At 45.3% G+C, this 25,112-nt stretch overlaps 1 protein-coding gene across 4 annotated transcripts in view; it reads right to left on the minus strand.

The window, feature by feature from the left end:
- The window catches only part of glra1 (glycine receptor, alpha 1), a 57,704-nt gene extending 35,866 nt beyond the window's left edge, over positions 1 to 21,838 (minus strand). The window contains exons 1-4 of one of the 4 annotated variants that reach the window (XM_054791161.1): positions 20,992 to 21,838; positions 11,321 to 11,445; positions 10,549 to 10,560; positions 1,290 to 1,328 (exon numbers count right to left, since the gene is read on the minus strand). In XM_054791161.1, the coding sequence (XP_054647136.1) occupies positions 1,290 to 1,328; positions 10,549 to 10,560; positions 11,321 to 11,445; positions 20,992 to 21,062 (247 nt within the window). In that variant the 5' untranslated portion in view covers positions 21,063 to 21,838. The remainder of the gene's footprint in view (positions 1 to 1,289; positions 1,329 to 10,548; positions 10,561 to 11,320; positions 11,446 to 20,991) is intronic. The other 3 variants (XM_054791158.1, XM_054791159.1, XM_054791160.1) reach the window with 3 other exon arrangements.
- Positions 21,839 to 25,112: the final 3,274 nt, after the last annotated feature.

The following is a 25,112-nucleotide window of genomic DNA, read 5'->3' on the forward strand; positions in this document are numbered from 1 at the left end:
TCCTGGTGTGCACTGGTCAATACTGTAATGCCGCTTGTTGTGGGGAAGGAGAGACTCACGTCGCCGATGCACTTTAATGGCTTTATTAACAGCGGAGAACACTGCAGGACTTGTTCTGTGGGTTGTGGATAATAACAAGCCTAGTAGATTCAAGATTCAAAAGTTTTATTGTCATATGCATAGCAAAACAGACAGTTATACTAAGCAATGAAATTCTTATTCTGTTCATTCTCCCAAGAAAAGAAAGAAAACACAAGAAAAAGAATGAGAACATCAGTAGTGCTGTACAACTTTTATCCGCAGTCCCACAGTGCCCTCTACTGGTCAACATTATTATTATTTTTCCTTTTTTTTCTCTTTTTTTCCTCTACTGGTCAACATTCAAACTGGACACCAACCTGTCTATAGAGGCCACCTGTCTATAGCGGCCACTTTTGCAGACTCCCTCTAGTGGCCGCTATAGACAGGTTTGGCTGTATTTACTTTAGTTTGACGATCTGAAGCATTGAAGTGTGACAAACACGCTTTTTCAAACCACTGTATTTACAGGAGATGCTTTATTCATCTCCATTGCATTTTTTTTCCTCCTAAAATTACAACTTGTTCTTCATAATATTCCAACTTTATGGTCATATTATTGCAACTTTCATTTCAGCATTTCTCATAAAAATGATTTATTCACTCCTAAAATTGCAAACTTTGTGCTTGCATACTTATTTCCAGTAAAACAACCTTTTCCTGTAAAATGATTCCTCATATTTGGCCTTGAAATTCCCACAAGAAAACCGAAATGTCACAATCGTTTACAGGGTTCCTTTTTGGGAATGTAGAAGGATGCAGGTGAGCAGCACTTACGTATTTCACAGGGAAGGCCAAGTGTTCCCAAACAGGACACTTCCCACAGAAGAGGGGTTTCAAGCTCTGGCTTCTCCTTGGCATTATCGCTGTCCATGAGTCCTGCTCGCCAAAGACTGGAGTGCACTGTGGTTGTTTACTGAGTAGACGCGTGACGCCATAAACCAAAAAATACATGTAGCCTTACACCCCGTACTATTTCCGCTACGATGCTACGCTATTGTAACGTCCTGGTCCTGTTGCATGCATTAACACTGTAGATAAGTAAAGCAAAGTTTGAATGACATGGAGACGCTAGGAAAGACACATGTGAGCGTAAAAAGAGTGATTAGTAAAAGGACAGCAGCAAGTCTCACGTTTGGGAAGGTTGCACCACACAGCACCGCCGTTGTTGACGGAAAAGAAAAACAGAGGAGAAAGAAAAAGGAAAGTACCTTTCTTGTGAGTAGCTTCATTTTTGGAGCCTTTGGGGTCTAATAATACAAAAAGATGAGAATTAAACACAGTATTTTCTAACAACAGCTCAGCATCTACTCGTTGTTTGTCCTCTGAGGAAAACAACGTCTATCAGGGAGGCGACAAGACAGCAAAGCCGCCATCGCACGCGGCCAACGCTTGGCGGGAAAGGGGCATGGGCTGGTTGGCAGGTGGGGGGGGGGAGGGGGGGTGTTGGCGGGGGCAACATACTGTGAAGGCAGTAGCAGCGGGCGGTGGGGGGGGATGCACGAGTCTAAAAGAACAAAGTATCTGCCATAATGCAGGAGAGGCAAGATGGAGACGGGGGGGTGGGGTGGGGTTGGGGGGGGGGGGGGCTGAAGTCAAACAAGCAAAATGCACTACTGATGATGCAGGGTGGGGGGCAGAATGCAAAGACTACATGTCAAAGTGGCTTCCATTTCATTTTAGCCAAGAGCTTTTCTTGTGGACAGGAAGTGACGTCACACTTACGCTCCCGTCCAAGCGACCTCCTCCAAGGTCACACATCATCAACAAACACTTTCAGTTTCCTCAAAAGGTCACGATGTGTTTCAGCTAATTAAAGGCGGCCATGTTGCCTGATTCCTGCTCCTCGACACTGCGGGGGCATGATGGCAGCCATGTTGCGATCCGTCAGAGTTGGCGGGAAAAGACAGACGAAGACGTCGACCGGTGACTCCTACTCCGGTCTTAAGCCCGAGAAAGGAAATGTTCACTTCCACCTCCGTGCTCGGTCGTGTGCTCGTGTCACGGCTAAGCCTGAGCTTAAGGTGGAGCTTAAGGCGGAGCTTAGCCTCAGGCTGTCCGACATCACGGCTCCTGATCTTGACAGAAAAACCACAGCCTGGCTTTGCCTGCGACACGCCACGGTCCTCCTAAGACGTTAGAGTAGCTAATTAGCAGCTTGGCTTCATTCAGGCATCACGGTGAAACGCAGCAAGTGCACACAGAAGCTCAAGACGCTCTTCAAGGTGCCATCTACAATCTCCTCCAGAAAAACCTTCACCCACAAACCACAAGCACCGTGTCACTTTGGAAGGAAGAACATGACGATGACATTGTTTGGGAGGAATACGTTCACCTTTTCAAAAGCACTTGGTGTTGCTGTGGCACCTGCGACGTGACACTATCTGTATCCGGTACATACATCCACCTGAACCATATGACCTCGGCTAAAAGCTCTACCAAACCACTTTTACAACCACAAAAGACAATTCAAAGCCCGAACACTTCAATGGGCAAATGTGGAAAACAAGACGAGCATATGGCACCGATCCTTTCCTAAAGCAAAAAACGAATGCAACAAGCGTAGCACTTGTAATGGCCACAGAGGTCCATCGCTGAGGTGGGAGATGTCGTCTTAATAGCGTTGCTATTAAGACTCAGCTGGATGTCATCATGTGAATATACGTCAACATTTACAGGTTATATATCGTATAGTCATGAAAAAATGATGATAGCACCCTTGTTTCTTCAGTTTCTTGTTCATTTGAACTAAAGGTACCTTTGTTGGGACAAACATAACATCCATCCATCCATCCATTTTCTATACCGCTTCTTCCTCATTAGGGTCGCGGGGGCATGCTGGAGCCTATCCCAGCTGACTTCGGGCGACAGGCGGGGTACACCCTGGACTGGTACAAACATAACAATGACAACAAAAATAGCTCACAAGAGTGACATTTTTTGGCAGTACAACACTATAGCTATTCATGTAAGAGCTGTAGTGATTTTGGTTATTATCAAGAAAAGCATGGAAGTTGCTCGATATCAGCTCTTAAATCCATTTGTTATCATTATTATATTTGTCCAAACTAATGCATTCAAATGGATCAATCAAATGAACAAACAAGGGAGGTCTCATCATCTTTCCCATGACTGTATACATATATTATATATCATATATCATCACCATCATCTGTGGTCATGTTTATCACGTCCTGGGTATTGTGGTGAGCAGAAACGCCCCGGGGGTCGTATATTTAAAGAGTGATGTCACACGGCAACCCGTGATCCTGCAAGCCAGCGTTTACGCCACAGAGTCAAGCTTTTAAAGAACTAATTCATGGGCAAACGTTACAACCTTTTTTGATGGGACTACCTTTCGCTCGTGGAGTACTGGACACGAGGATGGACGAGTTCGAGGGAGTGTGGAGCATTGTCATGCGCAGCGTTCATTTGGGGGTGATTAAACAGCCGTATTGATGGCAAATGAGCATTTTAATTTCCTCCCAGCTGATATCTGGTCCTCCCGCGACCTCAGTAGTTCCACTCTTGCAAAAGAAAAGTGCGATTGTTACAAACTGAGCCCTTCCGGTGGTGCAAGGATCACTCCTCCGCTCAACAAACAAACACGCGTGCGACTAACCAGCAGTGAAGATACGTGCTCTCCACTTCCACGCCAGCTGTTTGGGTTAGTGAAAAAGCACAGAGCGCCGTCAGAAGTTGATAAAATTAATACGAAAGTGCGTGTTGTTCAATACAGCGGTCACGGTTCGGTACGTATGTGCATTGAACGGTTCCATACAGATACACGTATTGTTACACCCCCACTAGTCACCCGGGCAATGCCAATCGTGTTATTAATGTAAGACACTTTTATGCCTCCCTTATTTTGTTTACACAACTAGACAAATGTGACAAAGAGCGCTCTTATTTTGAAGGCCGGAAGTGTGTTGTGTGTGTCAAGAATGGCAGTTGACGGTTGATAGGAGCTGGGTGCGAGAATAAACGTGCCTCACTTGCACGTCGTCAGCAGGCATTGTAAAATGGTCCTTACGTTAAAGCGGTAAAACACAACACGGTGAAAATACACTCATCCAGCCTGAGTCATGCGCACACACACACACAGACACACACACACAGACACAGGCAGCTGTACTAGCTAAACTAAGCGAACCCTGCTACAGTAGCTACCATTTACGCTCCATAAGTTTCCAGGTTTTTCGCCGCCGTTTTAACATGTTTAGTAGTGTTTGTTCTGTCCCGAGTATAAACAACCCGCGGTTAGAGCGGCACTTCCCGTGCGAGCTCCCCGCACCATAACGCAGCAGTCCGGGCACAGTGAGTGGGAACTACCGCTGTAGCTACCGGGCCAAATATCCAACGTCCAACGTGAAACTAGTTTCACCACGGCACACCGTGGACATGTCTGCATGGTGGTGTTACGTTTTTTTCTTCTTGCGTGGCAACCAGCTTTGAGGCGCATTACCGCACATGCCGTGTTGGAGCGGAAGCTGATATTATCTTCAAAACACAGCGGATCGAGATCCTTAGTTCCCTTACTGTACCCAAATGTGTCACCTTGAAAGCCAAACCGTGACGACGGAGTACTTTTATTGCTGAACGAGTCGTCTACACTCGGGTACTAAAAGCCCACCAATCGCAGACTTTATGGACTGCCTCGCGTGATGTGAGCTTCGATTGTTTTTGGAGCCGTGCATCAAGCTACGAGACAGGGTGTGGAGGGGGGAGGAGTGAGCAGGCATATTGTACGCTGGACGCAGAAGCACAAACCAGGCTCCAGTCCTGTTTGGAGTGCAGCCATACGTCCTCCTTCTGCTTCCTCTTTGCTGCTCGTCCTACACCCACAAAATGAGCAATATTTTTGCCATAAGTCACCTCTGCGATGGTCTGAGCATTCTTCACAGTCAACAAAGCCACTTCCTATTTTAGACTTGTGTCGCCTCTCGCCGTCAGCGTCCCATTTGCAACGCCACCTTACCCCCCGCCCCCCCAGCTCATTACTGCGTGGCCATTAATGGCATTAAGCGGCCATTAAACAAGTGCTGATGAGAGCACAGCAATGCTCAGTGCTGACAGATCACAGGCACAATCCCACCTGCACACCTTTGAGGAGGATTATGGCTTACAGCATCCAGCACGCCACATTAGTCTCAGTGTTTAAGAGGGAAATTCTAGCTGGTTCTGGTCCAGCAAGGAAGAAGGAATTAGAGCACGTTTGTCTTATAGCTGACAAAGCTAATTTGTGTCTTATCAATAATCAATTGATTTGATTTTTATATGCCAAGGGTAGGCTTGCCACAATAATACATTCTGCTGGTCGATAATTGTGCTGTAAATTTTCGTTGATAATTGACAATATCAACTTTTTTTTTCGACCATCCCGCGCCGCCCTATATATTCACAACGCCCCAGCAAGCGCCGACCACCGGGACGAAGGACCCGCTGCACATCCACACTGGAGCTGTGGCATTCGGCTTAGAAACTAGCACTTTTGTGCCTTCATTCGTATCTGCGTTTGCTTGCTAACTTGCTAACTGCTAGCACTGTGTATCTGCTCCGTATGTAGCCCCCACCTAAACGTACCGGGACAAAGAGGCAGAATAGCTGACAAGAGGTTCACACTTTCCATTCATTCCACTATAGAACCAATGCACACAGACACATGCAGAGTGAACCCTCTTGTCAACCAGCCTGTGTTATGCAGCGAGACGAGCAAATGGAACAGCTTACGTACATGCTGCATGTCAATCTATCCAGGCATCAACGTGATCGACCTCAGGTTTTTTTTGTGGGTGTTTGTCTGTGCAAAGTTTAGGAATTCATCCGTGTGTGCGTGTGTCAAAACACTGCTAATGGCGAGGGGGGTAGCAGGAATGTAAAAAAACGCGGAAATAACGGCAGGCAGACACGAGACACTCCTCGGCAGAAAATTCACAGCTGCCAGATTAACCAAACTTGTGGAGTTCCTCGAGCCACGCTTTGCCGTGCCCAATCAGAAGTGTTCCTCAGATGATTGCTTACAGTTGTACTATGTTGTGTCCATTAGCTTCACAACAGATACAGTATGTGTTAATTCCAACACAGGAGATATGTGATGTTACACATATCTGTACCGGTATCAGTCGGAAATCGGCATATCGGATATCGGCAAAAAAGCCAATATTGGACATCCCTAGTAGTTGGAACATAGAAAATCTGCTCCGTTCTGTTTAAAGCCCTCTCGACATGAAATAACACCCCTATAGTCACCTTAACACACCTATTACCCAATATAGTAGATATAATAACAGAAAATAAGACATATAAGACATAGAAAACCTGTTTATGACCTTCTAAATACGCTTTTTAACATTATTAGAGCCCTCTGGGCATGAAATAACACCCCTATAGTCACCTTTACGCTCCTATTACCCAATATAGTAGACATAATAAGAGGAAATAAGACACATAAGACATAGAAAACCTGTTTACCACCTTCTAAATACACTTTTTAATGTTAATAGTGTCCTCTAAAAATGAAATAACAGCCCTATAGTCACCTTTACACTCCTATTGCCCAATATAGTAGCCATAATAAGAGAAAATAAGACACATAAGACATAGAAAACCTGTTTACCACCTTCTAAATACACTTTTTAATGTTAATAGTGTCCTCTAAAAATGAAATAAGACCCCTATAGTCACCTTTACGCTCCTATTACCCAATATAGTAGACATAATAAGAGGAAATAAGACACATAAGACATAGAAAACCTGTTTACCACCTTCTAAATACACTTTTTAATGTTAATAGTGTCCTCTAAAAATGAAATAACAGCCCTATAGTCACCTTTACACTCCTATTGCCCAATATAGTAGCCATAATAAGAGAAAATAAGACACATAAGACATAGAAAACCTGTTTACCACCTTCTAAATACTTTTTGATATTAATTGTGCCCTCTAAAAATGAAATAACACCCCTATAGTCACCTTTACGCTCCTATTACCCAATATAGTAGACATAATGAGGAAATAAGACACATAAGACATAAAAAACCTGTTTACCACCTTCTAAATACACTTTTTGATATTAATAGTGCCCTCTAAAAATGAAATAACAGCCCTATAGTCACCTTTACACTCCTATTACCCAATATAGTAGACATAATAAGAGAAAATAAGACACATAAGACATAGAAAACCTGTTTACCACCTTTTAAATACACATGTTTTGACTAATAATAGGCTGTATTCAACATGAAACAGCATGATTTATTAATGAATATATTTCTGAAAAACCACGGAATTGGAAGAGATGGAAGGGATGGACTAGAGCATACTAGCAGATAGCAGTACATCACCGTGTGTGCCACAAGGCATGAAGAGAAGTTTGTATTGACAATAGTTTATTTCCAGCCCCTCACCGTGCCTTCTTGTGATGTCCCATGGCAGTACTGGGGGTGTTCAATGAATACAGTCAGTCCACAGCAAATCATTGCTGTCGTCACAAGAAGATTGCATGTCAGAGAGCTGCACTAGTTTCATTTAACTGGTAGACACACACACACACACACACACACACACACACACTGCAAAGTGCATGAATGAGCAAGTCTCAGCACTCACGCTACGCTGATGACACGACAGCCACGACAGAGTCTGGACATTCAGGTCAGCCTAACGATGCAATTATCTCTGAAGCCATCAGGAGGAGGATGAATGTGAAGCTTCCTCACAGATCTCAGTATCAGACTCAGTCACACCAGAAAGACAATCAAACGGTGCTATCATCTCCTGTTCTAATTAATAGCATCCCCACGTGGACGTGGAAAGGCTACAAGCTGGCTGACCTCAGCTGTGTAAGGCGCTGCCACGTCTTATTAGAAGCTATGGAGAGCAGCGAGTGTCGCACGGCTCCATTTAAATAGTGATTTGGAAAGGTCAGCGCAGCACTGCGGCTTCACTAAATCACAGCGGCAAACATTACATCACACATAAAAGACCACGACAACTCCTCCGCCACTGAAATGTAAAAAACGACATGTGCTGAATGACTCCAGTCTTTTCCCATAGCGTTCCTATGAAACGCTACTTTTCTGTCACATCATCTCCTGTTCCACGCAAGACGCCTGAACAACCACTGAGCCACCACCGAGTCTTTTATTTGTATTATTTTTTGCACTTTTATTTAAGTCATTTAAAAACAAATGGATACTCTTTTATTTACGTCATTTTTATTTATTATTATGGTTTACACTTTTGTTTAAGTCATTTTTATTATTTATTTTTACACTTTTGTCATTTTTATTTGTATTTATTATTCTTTTTTTTACACTTTTATTTGTCATTTTTAATTTGTATTTATTTCCATGCTTTAAGGTCATTATTTATTTGTATTATTTTTTTTTTTTACATTTTTATTGTCATTTTTATTCTTAATTAATTTTCTTTTTACACTTTTAAGGCATTTTTATTCATTTTTAATACCTTTTTTTACACTTTAAAGTAATTTATATTGGTATTTTTTACTACTTACTTTATTTCATGTAAGTATTTTTTTTGTATTTATTTTTTAGTATTTTTACACTTTTATTTAAGTTATTTTTATGTTTTATTATTAGGTTTTTATTGAAGTCTTTTTAAATTTTTTTTAGATTTTCATTGAAGTTATTTTTTAATAGGCAATGCAAGGCAAGTTCATTAATGACACATTTTTCTGCACTTTTATTATGTCATTTTTATTGTATAATTAATTTATTTCTGCCTTTCTGTTTATTTATATTTATGTATGTATGTATGTATGTATGTACTTTATTTATCCCACAGCAGGGAAATTTACTTGTTACAGCAGCAAGCAAGCAAGACAAGTAAAGAGAACAGTGTAAAGAAAGCATAGTGTCTACAACATGGTTCAGGTAGTATTTAGTATAACATCGTTCTTAAACTTTGAACCCTGCGGCTTATACAGCAGTGCGGCTAATTTATGGCTAAATTCTAATCTCGTGACTTCTACAACTAATCATTTAAATACTGTGCCGCTTGTGAATCAGTGAGGAAACGGTAACTCTTTCCTTGGCAGGAGCCAATCACGAGCTATGAGGGAACTGACGACGAGCTTGTCAACACATCGGAAATCGCAGGAGGTCATTACTCAATATGACAGTCTGACTCACTGTGTCATCTTAGAAAGGACGCTAAAATCGTCACACGCCAACTTAACACTGAAAAGGTAGCGAGGGAATATACAAGATAAGTACCAATACGAGTTTAGAATAAAAAACAACAACTCTCTTAAATGCTTCCCATCATGCATTGCTTCCCAACAAAGCAGTTCATTCAGTTGCAATGATTCATTCAGCTTCCTGTGACCACCAGATGAGAGCCCTGATGTGCTGATTGAGACCGTAAGCTAGCTAGCTGCTCTCTGTGCACTCATGACGCCATACGTAGTCGCCCATTTTTATTTTTGGTCGTCTTTGGTCCCGCTTCGATCATGATCTGAACACATGGACACAATATTTATCGATTTTTTGCTAATATGACTGACAAACTTAAGTATTTTGTATGCACACAAAAACATCAAACTCCAGGACATTTTAACTACAGGCATAACAGTGACAGACAAGGGCAATTTTCTGAATGAAGTCTTTGGCAAAATCCGGAAGAGTTGGCAGCTCTGCATCTTGGCTCCACAGCAGAAGGGGAGGGACTAACTAGGATTGCGTATAAGAAGAGGAAGTGTGTGCATCATCATTTCCGCTAGGTACGTGCACGACAGTCGTGGATTTAGGACAGCACTACACTGTCAACGTTCACGCATCCATCCACCCACTCTCTATGCCGCTTGTTCTCACGAGGGTCGCGGGGGTATGCTGGAGCCTATCCCAGCTGACTTTGGGCGAGAGGCAGGGTACGCTCTGGGCTGGTCAACATTCACACACACAGGAACTACGCAAGTACACAGTGCACACAGTATCCTTCTCGAAGCGTACTGACAGAAGTATTCCGTTGGAGGCACGGCCGGAGATTCGCTAGCGAATGCCACGGAAGTTAGCATGAACTAGTTATTGCAGGAACAGCAAGAAGAAAGTACGACGAACAACGTTGGCTGACTCTCCACAGGCTTACAAAAAAAAGTGTGATGGGTCAAGAAAGCAGCGGCCAATCAAAGCTTAGCGTCCATCATTTTGTTTAAATGTACACGGTCATGTACTCGTGATGCTAAAGTGAGAAACCTGTGACATGTGTCTTAATGGGGGCGTCCATTCAGGGAGGGGTCTCTTCATTGAGAGAGTAAGCAGCATCTTCTGGGGGGAGGGCACTCAGGATACCATGTGGGTACAAGGAATGTAGCCAACTAGCATCATGGGTAAAAAAACATCCTACTAGCATCTAACAGGTGAGCCGGGTGCAAGGGCGGGAAAAAGGCGGTTTGGGAGTCTGAAGAGCGAACACATTTCAAGTTTCTAGCATGTTGAGCACATTTACCTTTGTTCCACACTGCAAAGGGCAAAGGTTGGCAGGTTGAGAACAAACACATGAGATGGTTAAACAGCCAGAGAACATTAGCAGCCAGTCAGGGGTGTCACCATTCTCCACAAAGAGTCCGCAATAATTGGATCATTTAAAAATGACAATATGTGACAAATACCATATGACATCGCTGTAGTACTGCACTCCTCCTGGACTCCCGCTGGGTTCTGATGGCCCCATCTATGATGGGAACCTTCTAAAGCTAATAATCTCTGCTGTGATCCTCAAAAATATGTCTTACTTATTGAGTTTACGGACATTACACGGCCTATCCCGTCACGTCGTTAAAATGTTGGATACTGGTACGGGACAGGAAGTCCAGGTGCACCAGTTCCGCTCTGGAGGAGAGTAAAAGGTGTTAGCAGATAGCTGCATGATGTGGCAGGAAGTAACGACAAAGAAACAACCACAAACCACATTGTGGGACGAGGCCTAACCTAGCGGGAGTCCAGCGTTTGGCCAAATTTAAACAGTACCAGCTGCCACCTAGTGGCTCTTCTCTGAACTGCTGCTTCACAAGTTGCTGGAAAACAAACAAGCGTGAATGGACGGCTAAAACTGTAACGACACCCCTGCTTCGTCTGACGTCAAATTACAAATACAAACCGTTTTGGTGACAAGTTTGCTTAAGTTTCCAAGCAGACACTTGGTAACGAGCACAGACGCAGCGACAACCAGTGATCGAATCAAAGTGAGGCCTCATGGCTCTCTTGGTGGCGGCTCCTACCTTTAAAGTTGGGGCGGATTCTGGCATCGTAGCCCGAAACTTTGCCCATGAGTTTGTCCAGGAACTCAGAGGGCGGCATTGGGGAGGCAGCCTTCCTCGCCGCGGCTTCTTTGGACGCCGCCAGGCTGGAAGACAAAAGACAGCAGAAAGTTTGAGGAAAGAAGCTCAACGTCTCAAGTAGGGTTGGGCATCAAGTCTCGAGCATCGAAGGGAACCGGGACTAACATTGTGATTCTCCTGGGATTGTTCACATTTTTGGAAATTTCCATTCCTAGTTTCATTTTCAGGATGCTAACTGATAGAGTGGAAGTTTGGTGTGAATAAAGGATGGGAGCCAGGCTACGGCTAGGCAAGTTTATTGGTGGTTACAGTTCGACTCTATTAGCTCTATTGGTCAACACAACAACATTCCGGCCTTCAAGATAAAATGGCTATGGGTTACATCCTGTTTACTTACAGTAACAAAATAAGGGTGCCATAATAGCCATGAAATCCAGCTAACTTTAGCCCGTGTACCTTTCATAGACAAATGGTTTACACGTGGTTTGATGTTGTGCGTATGTTTTTCATAAGCTTTTTAAAAGTAAACATCTTTTGTGAAAGTGAAACTTCATTCAAGTTGAATGCTTTGATCTTGATATACTGCTTGAAAGTAACCCTGTAAGAAATTCATGGTAAACTTGATAAAACGCTCATTTCATGAACCGATTCATGGAGAAGTTCAGACGTTTCATCCAAAAAGAACTCTGGTGGGCACCCCCATTTCAACCATGCAAACTCTTCTGACCCTGCCTCTTGAAAGCATCGGAATCGAGAATTGTTAGAAACCAGAATTGAAACAAGGAATCAGAATTGGAACCATAATTGTTTCAGATTGAAATGATGCCCAAGACCAGTCTCACAGTGCAACCAATCTGATGAAGGCCCTCGTGTACAACGCCACTGACTTGACAATAACCACCGTTTGCACATCTCATCACTCCAAGCGAGGTCAAAGCTTCAGCTGCCCTTTCGTCCTGGACACACACGCCTGCCGTGTATCCCAATCAAACCTTACACACACGACAATCATTAAAAGATGCTAATTGGCTCCCAGGACAGCACAACAAGCAGCAATTCATTAACATTGGACTTGTTTACTTTAAATGTCAAAGGAGGAAGTGTGTTTGTTAGCCTTCCTAATTAATAAAACACACACGCCACATGATCCGACCAGGACAAAGACTCCATTAAACCATAGAAGAAGAAAGAGAGGAAACAAAGAACAAAGAAAGAACAAGAAGAAAATGAAAAAGTGGTATTCCATGAAAATGTTTAGGAATGTTGACAAAAAGAAGGCCTGAATGTTTAGAATGAGTTGAATGTTTGGTGTCGGGATGGTCGGGACGGCTTGAGAAACGTGGGAGTAGCTGTGTGTCAGAGAACGGAGCGGATTGAAAATACTAGAAGAATGGGGGCGCTCCTCAACACTGATTCAATGAACAGGAAGTAGCTGACATTTCACAGTAAATGCTCTACTTGCTCTTGGAACTTTTTCCTTCCTTGTGATTGTCACTTCCACTTCCTGTCAGCCTTCCAGAGATCTACTCAAACGCTTTGCTTGCCTCCGTCCCACCCAAAGCGAGATGACAGCACCGCGGTCGAGCGAGGTCTGGACCGACCCTTGACCCGGCAGTGCGCGCGCAACTTGATGACACGGGTCGTGCTCTGGGCATGTGATTACATCATCTCTCGCTGCCTGGACAGCGCGGCTTTAAATAGACGACTGTAACGACCCATTTAGCTTGGTTATCCAAGCAGAACTGCTCCAGCGTTTGGGTCGCAACACGATGGCAGTGAAGATGGCGCCACAACACTTACAAATGTTGACTTTACTGCAAAGTTTCTGGCTTTGAAAAGACCATTTCAGTCCAAGATGACTGAAATGAGACGAATGAGAGGACGGCTCATCACGGAAAGGCTGCTGGCTCCACCTCCACTTCCCCCTCGGACTCCAAGTGTGAGTGACCTCCACGTGGTCCTGATGCTGTGGAGCAGATAACTGGAGCAATCGTTCATTTGTGGAAAAGAGCACCAAAATTGGGGATTGCTCCTTTGATAAAACCCCTAAAAAAAACTAAAAATTCCAGCTACACTCAAAGAAATATTGCATTTTGCAATCAAACCACAAAGACCTTGCTGTCAAATCAGACATTTTTGACTGCAGAATCTGCCTTTGGAAGTATGTGCCTACTCACGGAACGCCACTTCTTCGAGGTGCATTCACCGACACTCTCGACATCCCGACGACATGTTTATTAAGCATGCATGTGTGGCCTAAATCAAGAGAAAGACAAAGAAAATAGGACAATACAACAACAAGCCTGTAATGCTGGTTTAAATGCTTCACTGAGCGCCTGGAACCTCACTATGTTTCGCCCAGCCGCCTCTACGTTGTGTTTGTTGGCACTCGGTGTATCGGACTGAGCACCTGGGCGTGCGTGCTCCATCATGAAACAGATGGAGTGAGTCCTCCTGTCAGTCATCCAGTGTCTTTGTCTCTGTGGGGGGAGGAAGGCCTGCAAGTGCAGCAAGTGAGCCTCATGAGGAGCAATGCAAGGTCCATCCATCCATTTTCTATGCCGCTTGTCCTCAGTAGCGCTGCGGGAGTATGCTGGAGCCTATTCCAGCTGACTTTGGGCAAGAGGCAGGGCACACCCTGGACAGAAATGTTTCATTGGTGTGGCTAAGGTGAGACCATTACTCACATAGGCGCCCCCGTAGCTCCGCCACTGCTGTTGGAGCATCTATCAGCGCAATTAATAGCGAGACCACCGTGCTGCCCGCGATGCAAGGTCGTGTCGTAACAATAAGGAGGAAAACAGATGATCCCAAAGCCAAAACGCGTGTGGGAAAATTCTGGCTTCACATTGAATGAGCAAGGTGAGCCCATCAACACGAGCGACTCAGGTTTGCTGAATTTGTTTGAAAGTTCAAACTTGCATGCACCTGCCTCGGAAAAGAAAGGACACCTCGAGATGCAGAGCCTTCGTCCTCACAGTCAATACTCACAAAGTAAATGCCAACGGAACCACGCAAAACGGTGTGCGCTCACAGAACGTGTACTTTGCTCCATTGCAAAAAAAGAAATGCTGCTCTTCAATACAACTGAAAAACCCGCATTTCCAGAAATGCTGCAAACGTTTGACAGACAGCACCAACTGCCTGTGAGAAAATAAACCAACAGTCACAAACAGCATTTCCACAACTTCACGAGTGAAGGATGACACTGAAGCAAATATTGCATTGTTATGATATTATTATTATTATTATTATTATTATTATTATTATGATCACATTAGTGGTTCATTTGCTCTCAAAATAATGTTGACAATAATATTGTTTCTTTCCTGTCTGAGAAAAGAGTAGTTTAGAATATATTACCTCCAGACCAATCAACCTTGCTGCTTTAACAGCATCGTTTACCGAAAAGGTGTAGTCCCCATAGACGCTGTTGACGTAAACAGACTGACGTAAACAGGCGCCACTTTCAGTGTCAGCATGGCTTCTTATTGGCTCAGTTGAAGGAAGTGTTTGTTGTTGGAGATGCTGATTGGTTACCATGTTTTCATTGTGTCCTCTTCCAACACTGACAACTGACAGTTCAAGTTGGGAATCAATGGGAAAAATGTCAAAGGAGAAGCGAATCAATAAGTCAACACACTTGGAATGGAACGTGGCCACTGACAGTCTGGAGCAGCAAAGCCGAATAAGTCCTCGCCGTTGGTGTCTCTTCTTGTTCTCCCGCTCTCCTGATCAAAGTTGCGCATGCTGTGATTATTTTGGATCAATGCGGGCGCCGCTGAGAAGAAACAGCTGAGTGGGGAGTGCAATGTGTGCACAGCGGGTGGCGAGAAGAGGGAGGCACGCGCTAACGCCAGGCTGCAATCATTAGCACTAAGTGTTCCTCATTATGTTCCTCTAAAGACCTGAGCCCCTCATTGGGCCCGTCCTGACATTTAGTAACCTCCCCCCCCAGGCATAACGAGACACTCACTCATCATGAATACACACACACACACACACACACACAATTCTACGTTGAGTTTGCTTGTATTTGCTAGCATGGTTCATAATGTATTTAGCATGCACTGCTAAGAGCTAACCCCTCCTGCCACCTTGCTATGGCCAAAGAAAGAGTTTGGACAAAGTGTGCTGACTTGGCAGGAAGGAAAGGAGAAGGCTGTTGTCTTTGTTTTGAGCGCGTGGACGTGTGTTGGCTGCACGTGCGCTGTGATCATCATGCTGTTGCCGTACATCGCAGTGTGGAAATGAACTGTCCTATGAATTTCTATCATTCTTGATACTTTAGTCTTGATACCACGATTAAAAACCATCCATCTTCCATGCCGCTTATCCTCACTAGGGTCGCGGGTCGCTCTCCAGCCCAAATAGCGCATGGTATATTGGGGTCACGTATGACGTGACAGCAGTGATCGTAAAGTGAAACTTACTCACCTTGAATTCTTCAAACAAGTCAGGGCGCCTGTCTTTCAGGTCTTTTTCTAGCTTCCATGTTTGTTTATGTGAATTTATTATTGCACCCTCCTCCAAGGCGAAGTATCTCCACACGCAGCCCCCGCTACCCGGCTCATCGATGAGCCAAGCTGATGTGCTTTCCCCGTGATTGCGGAACGAAACGAGCGACCAGCGCTCTGAAAACAAGTCCCAAACAACAGAGAAACTTGGGAATTTGCAAACACACGCTCAGCAACACGTCTGCTTTGTCACCACTTGTCATGTGCGGATCAATACTGAAATATCAATGAAAGTACTTTGATACTTTGGTCGTGTGAGGGAATGTTTGTCTGGTGAAACCATGACCGATCGTAAACGGAGCCATGAGTGTCAATAAAGTCTTCATTCTCAAACTAGTTCTTAATAATTGATCATTTATGTTTATGCTTTTATTATTTTACTGATATTGTTTAAAATGCAATTTTTACATATTTTATATGATTCTGTCCTCTGTTTTCTTGCTATTGTTGTATATTAGCTTGGCTACGTTGTAAATCAGCCCTCCACTTCGATATACTTCCGATTTGAAATAAATAAATGACTTCACCTGCTCAACACGCAGCTAAACCTCCAGCTACGTCAATGCTAGCTCATGCTAGCTTTGGCAACCATCACCCTTTCTAGCTCAGAATCCAAGATGGACCTCTTTTGGCGGCACGTCTGACGTGTCTGACCCCTCATGCCCTTCATGCCTGAAACGCTCCCATTTGTTCGGACACGGGGGCAACACGGGGATCTCCAGGGCTTGGATGTTGGCCTGGAACCAAACCTAGCTCGTCAAAGTCGACAGCATGGGTGCTCACACTTTTCCAGCTACTTTTAAAATGACCATGTCTCAAAGATCTACCTCCTACTATAAATATAATACATATATATTTAGTGTCTTGATAAATGAGTATACATTGTACATGTATAACGGGACACACACACATGATCTATCTCTTACTATAAGACATACTGTATACATAACATCCATCCATCCATTTTCTATGCCGTAGTTTGAGACGTGGCGTCACCATCGAGCGAGCGATATTCATGAGCAAGAGCGAACCAGGAGGGGGGCTTAATGACAGCTGACTCACGTCGTATGATAAGAAGTGACGTTTATGCGATCGACCCAAACTATCTTTGCTTGAATCTATTTTGAAATAGCTTCCAGGTGATGAATATATTTCAGCTACCACTGTTAGCGATGCTAATGTGTGTGTGTGTGTGTGTGTGTGTGTTATACTGAAACTGAGCAAAAGGACGTACACTAAGTCCATGTCCTAAACGTCTGCTTGCTTGATAAACAACGTGAACAGAGATGGCGCAGGACAAAGGGAGTGTGCATTCATCAGATGTGTCCTCGGCCATCGACGGGCAAATCAATGGACGTGGAATGAGGCTGGGGGGGTATGGGGGGGTGAAGGTATCTATTAAACGCAGTCAAAGCCTGAGGAGCTGAGATGGCAATATCCCAAAGCTCTCCATTAACTTAACAGTGTGCTCGGAATGCACAAGTCCTCTGCAGCACACACATGGGGGGGACATCAGGTAGAAAAACTGCGTCAACACTTCACATAATGAAATACTTAAGAGGCTGCGTGGGGAATAATACACTCACATAAAGCAATAAGGAACCTGAAATCTGCACGTAATAAACATTCCTACTCAATAACGTCCTCGCAAGAAGACAAAGAATATCACGTCTTCCACACAGCAGGGGGCTGACACTCACGCCCCACCCCTCCAGCAATCAGCCAATCAGCTGAGGTGTCTGCAGAGAAGTCTCAGTCTCAGCTGTTGCTTGGCCAAGAAGGCCTAGATTGGCTGGCATGGTCAACATCAGCACAGGCAGATGCTGCCCCCTGCTGCAGACAGATCAGGAAGTACTAATCACTGCTGAGACTTCTTTGGCTGATTGCTGATTCATGGAGTCTTGAAAGAACCCAGACTAAATGGACCCCTGCACTGCTGGGCTGTGCCCAGCAGAGGCACTGTTGATTCAGTGCCAACCAGTTCGCAGTCGTAAGAAGTCCAAGACGACGTTAGCTGTGCTCAGCTACACCCGTGCAGACATCCACTGTGACACAACTCCTCATGCTGATGGGCCATCCCTAAAAGGAGCACAACCCAAATGACTTCCTGTGTGAAGGGTTACATTCTAAGGCAGTGTGTCACTTTACATCCTCAGAGGCTGACATTTGTACACGCTACATGCTAGCAGCCTCATCTCCACTGCAATGTCCTTTTATCGTACCCATGAGAATGAAAAGATCCTTGCATGGATCGTACTTCGTGGGGATGCACCGACTGACGTTTTACACTTCAAGTGTGACAGGGGTGCTGGCCTCTGACCCTCCCCATGCTGACACAAAGACTGTCTCAAATGGAATACTTCCGTCAGTGCACTTCAACAAGCAGGCTGTGTCCACTGTGTACTTGGTTTCTGAGTGTGCCAATGTTGACAGCATAGCAGTGCCCTAAATCAATTACCATTGTTGTGCACTTACACGACCAAATGACAAATATTTACCCTCTTCTTCTTCTCTCCTTTCTAATGGTGAATTGCAACCACTCAACGGAGCGTTGTCGCCAATTTAGATTGCCTGATTACATTTCTTGTCTTGTGCACTTCCATACTTACACTTAGTCTTTTGATGGATAAGTGTGCACTTGCGTACTTACACTTAGTATTTGAATGCATATGTGTGCACTTGTGTACTTACACTTACTCTTTTGAGTTCATACTGTATGTGTGCACTTGCGTACTTACACTTAGTTTTCTGAATACATACTGTAAGTGTGCACTTGCATACTTACACTTAGTCTTTTGATGGATAAAGGTGCACTTCTGTACTTACACTTAGTCTTTTGAGTGCATACTGTATGTGTGCACTTGCGTACTTACACTTAGTATTTGAGTGCATATGTGTGCACTTGCGTACTTACACTTAGTCTTTTAAGGGCATAAGTGTACACTTGCGTACTTATACTTAGTCTTTTGAGGGCAGTAGCGTACACTTGCATACTTACACTTACTCTTTTGAGTGCATATGTATGCACTTGCATGCTTACACTTAGTCTTTTGAGGGCACAAGTGTACACTTGTGTACTTACACTTAGTCTTTTGAGGGCATAAGTGTACACATGTAAGTGTACACTTGTGTACTTACACTTACACTGGCCATCATAACAATATGAAGAATAAAAAAATGATGATAACCTGACATAAGTATGAATGTTTGTCCGTCCAACTGTAAACATGGATGTGCTGTATGATTCCAATGGTTTTCAACATTTTCAAGACTGAATTTGCACACGTCCAGATCAGCGAGAGGGCAGAAACGTAAGATGAGGCTTCCGTGAGCATCTCCTCTCGGCTTAGTGTGCAAGCCCAGACTTTTACTAAAAAGTATTAGAGCTTTTCATGGAGAAGGCTCGGGCGCATGTACTTCATATACAAATAAAAGCTAAGACCACAAATTGTTTTTGAGTTTAAAAAAAAATGGGACTGAGAAGTCTTTGAAAACAACATTTTAACAAAAGTTATTGTCTTCTTTTTCTTGTTATCCTCTCAATGAGCAATCTGTAACATAAAAAAACACCAAAAGAGTCAGTGCCTCACCAACTGTGACACTTAGCTCACGTCACTGCTTACCACCTCGGTCGTCGCCATCTTGGCGATGCAGCAAAAGGGGAGGGACTAACTTGAAATAATGGCGGCTGAGCGGTGGAACGTAGAGCACACAAGCTCACAATCGTGATCGTCATTTCCATTAAGTGTACAACAGCAATGGATTTTGGGACATCCGTCGTCATTCACACACCCAGGAAGTAAGTACACAGTGTACACAGTGTACTTAGTGAAGTGTACTGACAGAAGTATTCCATTAGAGACACGGCAAATACATCAAAGCTTGTTTTCCCCGCTTGTTGATTTTACAGTAATTCAAATAGAATTAGACTTTTTCTCACTTGTTTACTTCATCACGTTTTCTTTGGTAGTCCCTCGAGGGGGTCAGCGTACACTCACCATTTTGAGTACAACATGCAAGTACTTGCAGTGTACTGCATTTTACCGTACTTCTCAGAGTGAGCACACTTATGCACTGTGCAGAGTACTGTAAGTAAACACGTATCGTAAGGATCTGTCGGTGATGTGTTTGGGAATGTTAGTCGTCACGTCGCGGCGAGTGTGGCAAGGGACAGACGAGTGTGCGACGGACTGTGTTGGAACTGCACAACTGTCGGCGTTCAGGTTGGCAATGAAACTTGGACGCTACGGTGTCACGTAGGCGTTCAAACTCATCTTGCATCGTTTCTTTTGTCATGGCGGACTTTTAGCCGTTTCCCCGAGAGGCAATAACGGCAAAATATGAACGAAGTAAAGCCGACCAATCACAGCTTGTTCACACAAGGTTAGACTTTTTTGGAGGCGCACGTGAAGCTTCGCCGGAGGGTTTGGAAGGGGCAGAGCAGGCCGGCGTCGCTTACGCTGGCGCCGTGGCGCAGCGGCATAATTTGGCCTTCGATAAAGAAGTGTGCAAACTGCGCCACAATCCACCTCTGTGCTGCTAAAGTGCGTCCCCCGTAGCCACGCTCAGACAAAGAAGGAACATCTTGGCCAATGTGTCCCCACGGCGTCCAGCGGCACAGCATCTGCCGCAACATGAGGAAGATGATTCGCTGGCCAGGGGCGTCGGCGCGCGGCACGGGATGATGAATAGGCAAGTTTGGGAGGCAGCGGGATGAGTACATACATCTCCGGGCGGGAGAAGACCAGAGCTGACCTCAAAGACAACATGAGGCCAAAAAGGGAGGAGCCCCTCACCAACCATGCTGGCTGACAGCAAATAAAAGATGGGAAGGCGTCTGTGGGCTTTGTTTTGAAAGTCTTTCTCACAAGGCTTTGAAAGAACCCGTCCCATCTTTAGGACATTTGTGGTGAAGACTTTCGTCAAACGTGACCCCTCCACCTGCACACACTGCCATCTAGCGGCCACACTTGGCTTCACTCTGCCCTCCAACGTGGGCAGACCCGGACGCAGACTTGACAACTTGGATGGCAGCAGCACGAGCCACAAATGCACAAAGCAAAAACATGCAGACGAGATCCATAAAGTTCTTACCTGAAGAACACCAAGGTCTCCCACAAATAGATGCCCAGCGCGTGCAGACGGCACATTTTGAACAGTCTCATTCTGTTTGGGGGGGGGAGAGGGTCAGGGGGGACCAGGTGTCACCAGGGTGGACAGAGGAAGGGGGGGGGGTTACACTCTGACAGGCGGAATCTCCCCTTCACCCTTCAGAGGAGGAAGAGGAGGAGGAAGAGGAGGAGAGGGGGTGGGGGTGTAGGTGGGTTTTGGACCTCCAAGGCGAGCTATCAGCCAGTGACCTCCGCAGCCATGGAATCACACCTGTGTCCTCTCCTGGAAGACACGGACAGACACAAGGAGGGGAGGCGAGGGGTGGGGGTGTGGGGTGGGGTGTCCAGGTTGGGGCTTTGAAGTGGGATGGGAGGGGGAGGAGGAAGGGGGAGCAGAGGGGTCTCTCACAGGACGTTAATTGGCTCACAATTCCACCTGGTTAACGATCCTCAGCGATATTGGCAAAATGAGGTATATTCCTTCAGGGAGGGGGTTTTCTCACAAAGTGTGTTAATCCACGGCGCGAGTGGACCCCCCACGCACGCACTCTGTCAGACACGGCTGCGGTGTTCCCGCCTTACTCATCCCACCAGGACCGGAGCGTCCCCCCCCCCGCCCCCCAAAAAAGCTGCTGCAGGTCCTGCTCGCCGTGCACGGTCAGGGGCGCGCGTGGTCGTGGGCCCCGAGCTCAGCTCCTTCCATCGTCAGTTGGCGTCCAACTCTGACACGCACCGGCGGACGCTGCCGCGCTCCGCATCCGCTCTCATGCGCGCCGCCTCCCGAGTCGAAGTTACCGTGTGGACGGCAGCGTGTCAGCCTGGGAGAAATGATGATGCTGCAGTCATTTAGCAAACTCCCACTAAAGCGCCGCCGACCCGCACGACACGCCCACACGGAGCTGCCATTGGCCCGCGAGGCTCAACAGCTCGCTGCTGATTGGCCGCCCGAGATGTCACTCAGCAATCCCAACCTCGACGGAGCAACAACATTCCTGCTACTCCTCATTAACGCAACAAAAGTACATTTCTCCGCCTCAACTTGAAAGCTCACTTCTTCATTTAAAAGCAGAAATATTATTTGAGCCTGTTTGATGACATGGACTCTCTCTTTGGATAATTCACAGTGTTGAATATTTCACGTCAGACGCCACCATTATAGTTATTCATGTGCTCCGGCTTCTATTTATAGCCACGACAGGATACAAGTGGTGGTAGCACGCCTGCGTGTCACAGGTTCGATTCCCCAATGACTGCTGGAATGTAGCGGGTCAAACATCAGCAACATTCAACACCGCCTGAACCCACACAACCCACCTGTCACACTTGGAATTCGTTGTGCCCTGCATAGGAACTGACAGACATAGAAACAATCTGTTCCAGTGTCAAACTGCGACCATCATAAAAGCTTTAAGTGTACCGGGTGACATCAACGCAACGTCATTTCTTCGTCTTGTCATTTTTGCCTGAAGGCTAAGTGGGTGCAGCTGATGGTGGTCTTTGAGTTCCATGAAGAGGTCCATTTCTTCATACCCGCAGGGGATCACATTTAGCAAGATGCTTCATTTAGCCGGTTCCTAAAGAATGCAGCACTCGGCGTGCCGTCGCTGATGCCACGTGTGCCACATGCAGTCCAACACGGACGCTAAAGGGACAAAGGACACTTAATAAGCACTTAAATAAGCACCAGAGGGGAAAGCTCACCTGCAGTCTGCAAAAAGAAAGGTTTCGAGTGAATGGACCAGAGCCTTTTCGTGCAATGTCACTTTTCATTTTCTTCAAGCTTTAAAAAGAAAACGTGACCTTTACTTGAGCGTGTGCACACCGTCACGCCTGGCTGACACACTTTCACTTTCTCCTGTCAAAAGGAGACGCCATCCCTGAGGCGGGGCTCAACTTTACCGCCACGTCGTCATCATGACGAGAACGCTTTAAACACAAAGCACGGTAAAACCAGTGTGATGCAGATCTATACATGCTCAGTTGTCTACATCCAGTATATCCAACAACACCTCATTCATGACACCTTCATTTTATTCTTACAAGATTCCAAGGGCCAATAAAAAACAAGCTGCCAACCAACAAATGGCCCCTGGGCCGCGCTTTGGACACCCCTGACTTACACAGACCCTCCACAAATATCATCTCAGACATGAGGAGGTCTGAAAAGAAAAAAAACATTTGAAAACATGTTGCTGCTCTGGTTAAGGGAACAACATAGAGTCGTGTTTACTGTATATCATGTTCTCATTGGCCTTTGGTGTACACTCACTGGATATCTGCCTAGCAACAGGTGATAAGGAAAAGGATAAGGTATTTGGAACCTGCAAGGACCAGGTGAAAAAAAAATGGGGGCACTTTGGTATCTTTTGTACACAGATGCTATTCCATAAATGCTGAACTATCTGAAGTAAACATCTTTCATCCCTGACAACGCAAGTTAGCGTGATATCCAATAATATATCCTATTAATAAGACTTTATCTTTACCATATGCCGATGGACAATAAAAAACAAGCTGCGTGCCGCACTTTGACCACCCCTTAGAGCTTACGTCTGCAACTCCAACAACACACTGACTTGTCTGTCAAATGACGTTCTGATATCGCCTCTATGAGAGAAATAAGACACCTGTGTGTCTGCCTGGATTACATACATGTGACCTTGACAACACGAGCAGGAGTAAGGTGACAAGGTCAAACACGTCCAGGTACCAACATCATCTTTATTCCAGAGAGACATTTTAATCCCAGCTGGGAGATAACAGGTTGCATGAATAGAGCTAAAGAAATAGCTTTTACCATGCAGAAACTATTAACATGCACACACACACACACACACACACACACGTGCACGCGCAGGTAATTCCTACAGCGCCTCGGTCCAGGATGCGGATGACCTCTAATAGTAGAATGATAGCGCTCATGAATAAAACATGAGGCTTGAACCTCCATAATGCAGTTACAAAAACAACATGGAGAGACCTGGTCTGAGGAAAGGACCTGGACGTGTCTCACATGTAAACAACATGGAGAGACCTGGTCTGAGGAAAGGACCTGGACGTGTCTCACATGTAAACAACATGGAGAGACCTGGTCTGAGGAAAGGACCTGGACGTGTCTCACATGTAAACAACATGGAGAGACCTGGTCTGAGGAAAGGACCTGGACGTGTCTCACATGTAAACAACATGGAGAGACCTGGTCTGAGGAAAGGACCTGGACGTGTCTCACATGTAAACAACATGGAGAGACCTGGTCTGAGGAAAGGACCTGGACGTGTCTCACATGTAGATTTGAATTCAAATGAACATTTCTACCGCTTGAAATGATGCTTTTATCTTTGTGTCTATGCCAAAGATTCTGGACAGAACCGCAACCAGAACACAACTGTGGGCAGCCCAGCGCGGCTCACGATTAGAAGAGTGAGGACATTGTGGGGGCTCTCTGAAGCACTCACAGACAAAGACCTGACAGACGAAGCTGGGGGAAAAGATTTAGGACACGGAGGAGGAGGAAACTCCATAAAAGGAATACATTGGACAAGAAAATCACAGGTGTTCCATTTATGGAACCAGAACCATTTATTCAATCAGCTAACTTTTTAAGAAGGGGGACCCGAGGGTGTGCTCCAACTATCGTGGGATCCCACTCCTTAGCCTTCCTGGTAAGGTCTATTCAGGGGTTCTGGAGAGGAGGATCCAGGAGGAACAGTGTGGTTTTCGTCCTGGTGGTGGAACTGTGGACCAGCTCTACACTCTTATCAGGGTCCTTGAGGGTGCGTGGGTGTTTGCCCAACCAGTCTACATGTGTTTTGTGAACTTGGAGGAGGCATTTAACCGTGGTCCACGAGGAAATCTGTGGGGAGTGCTCCAGGAACATGGGGTACCGGACCACCTAATTCAGGTGGTTTGTTCCCTGTATGACCGGTGTCAGAGTTTGGTCCGCATTGCCGCCAATAACTTGGACTCATTTCCCGTGAGGGTTGGACTCCACGAGCGCTGCCCTTTGTCACCAATTCTGTTCATTACTTTTATGGACAGAATTTCTAGGCGCAGCCAGGGCGTTGAGGGGTTCCAGGATTGGGTCTCTGCTTTTTGCAGATGATG

This window comes from Dunckerocampus dactyliophorus, chromosome 11 (assembly GCF_027744805.1).
Source record: "Dunckerocampus dactyliophorus isolate RoL2022-P2 chromosome 11, RoL_Ddac_1.1, whole genome shotgun sequence".
Classification (NCBI taxonomy): Eukaryota; Metazoa; Chordata; class Actinopteri; order Syngnathiformes; family Syngnathidae; genus Dunckerocampus; species Dunckerocampus dactyliophorus.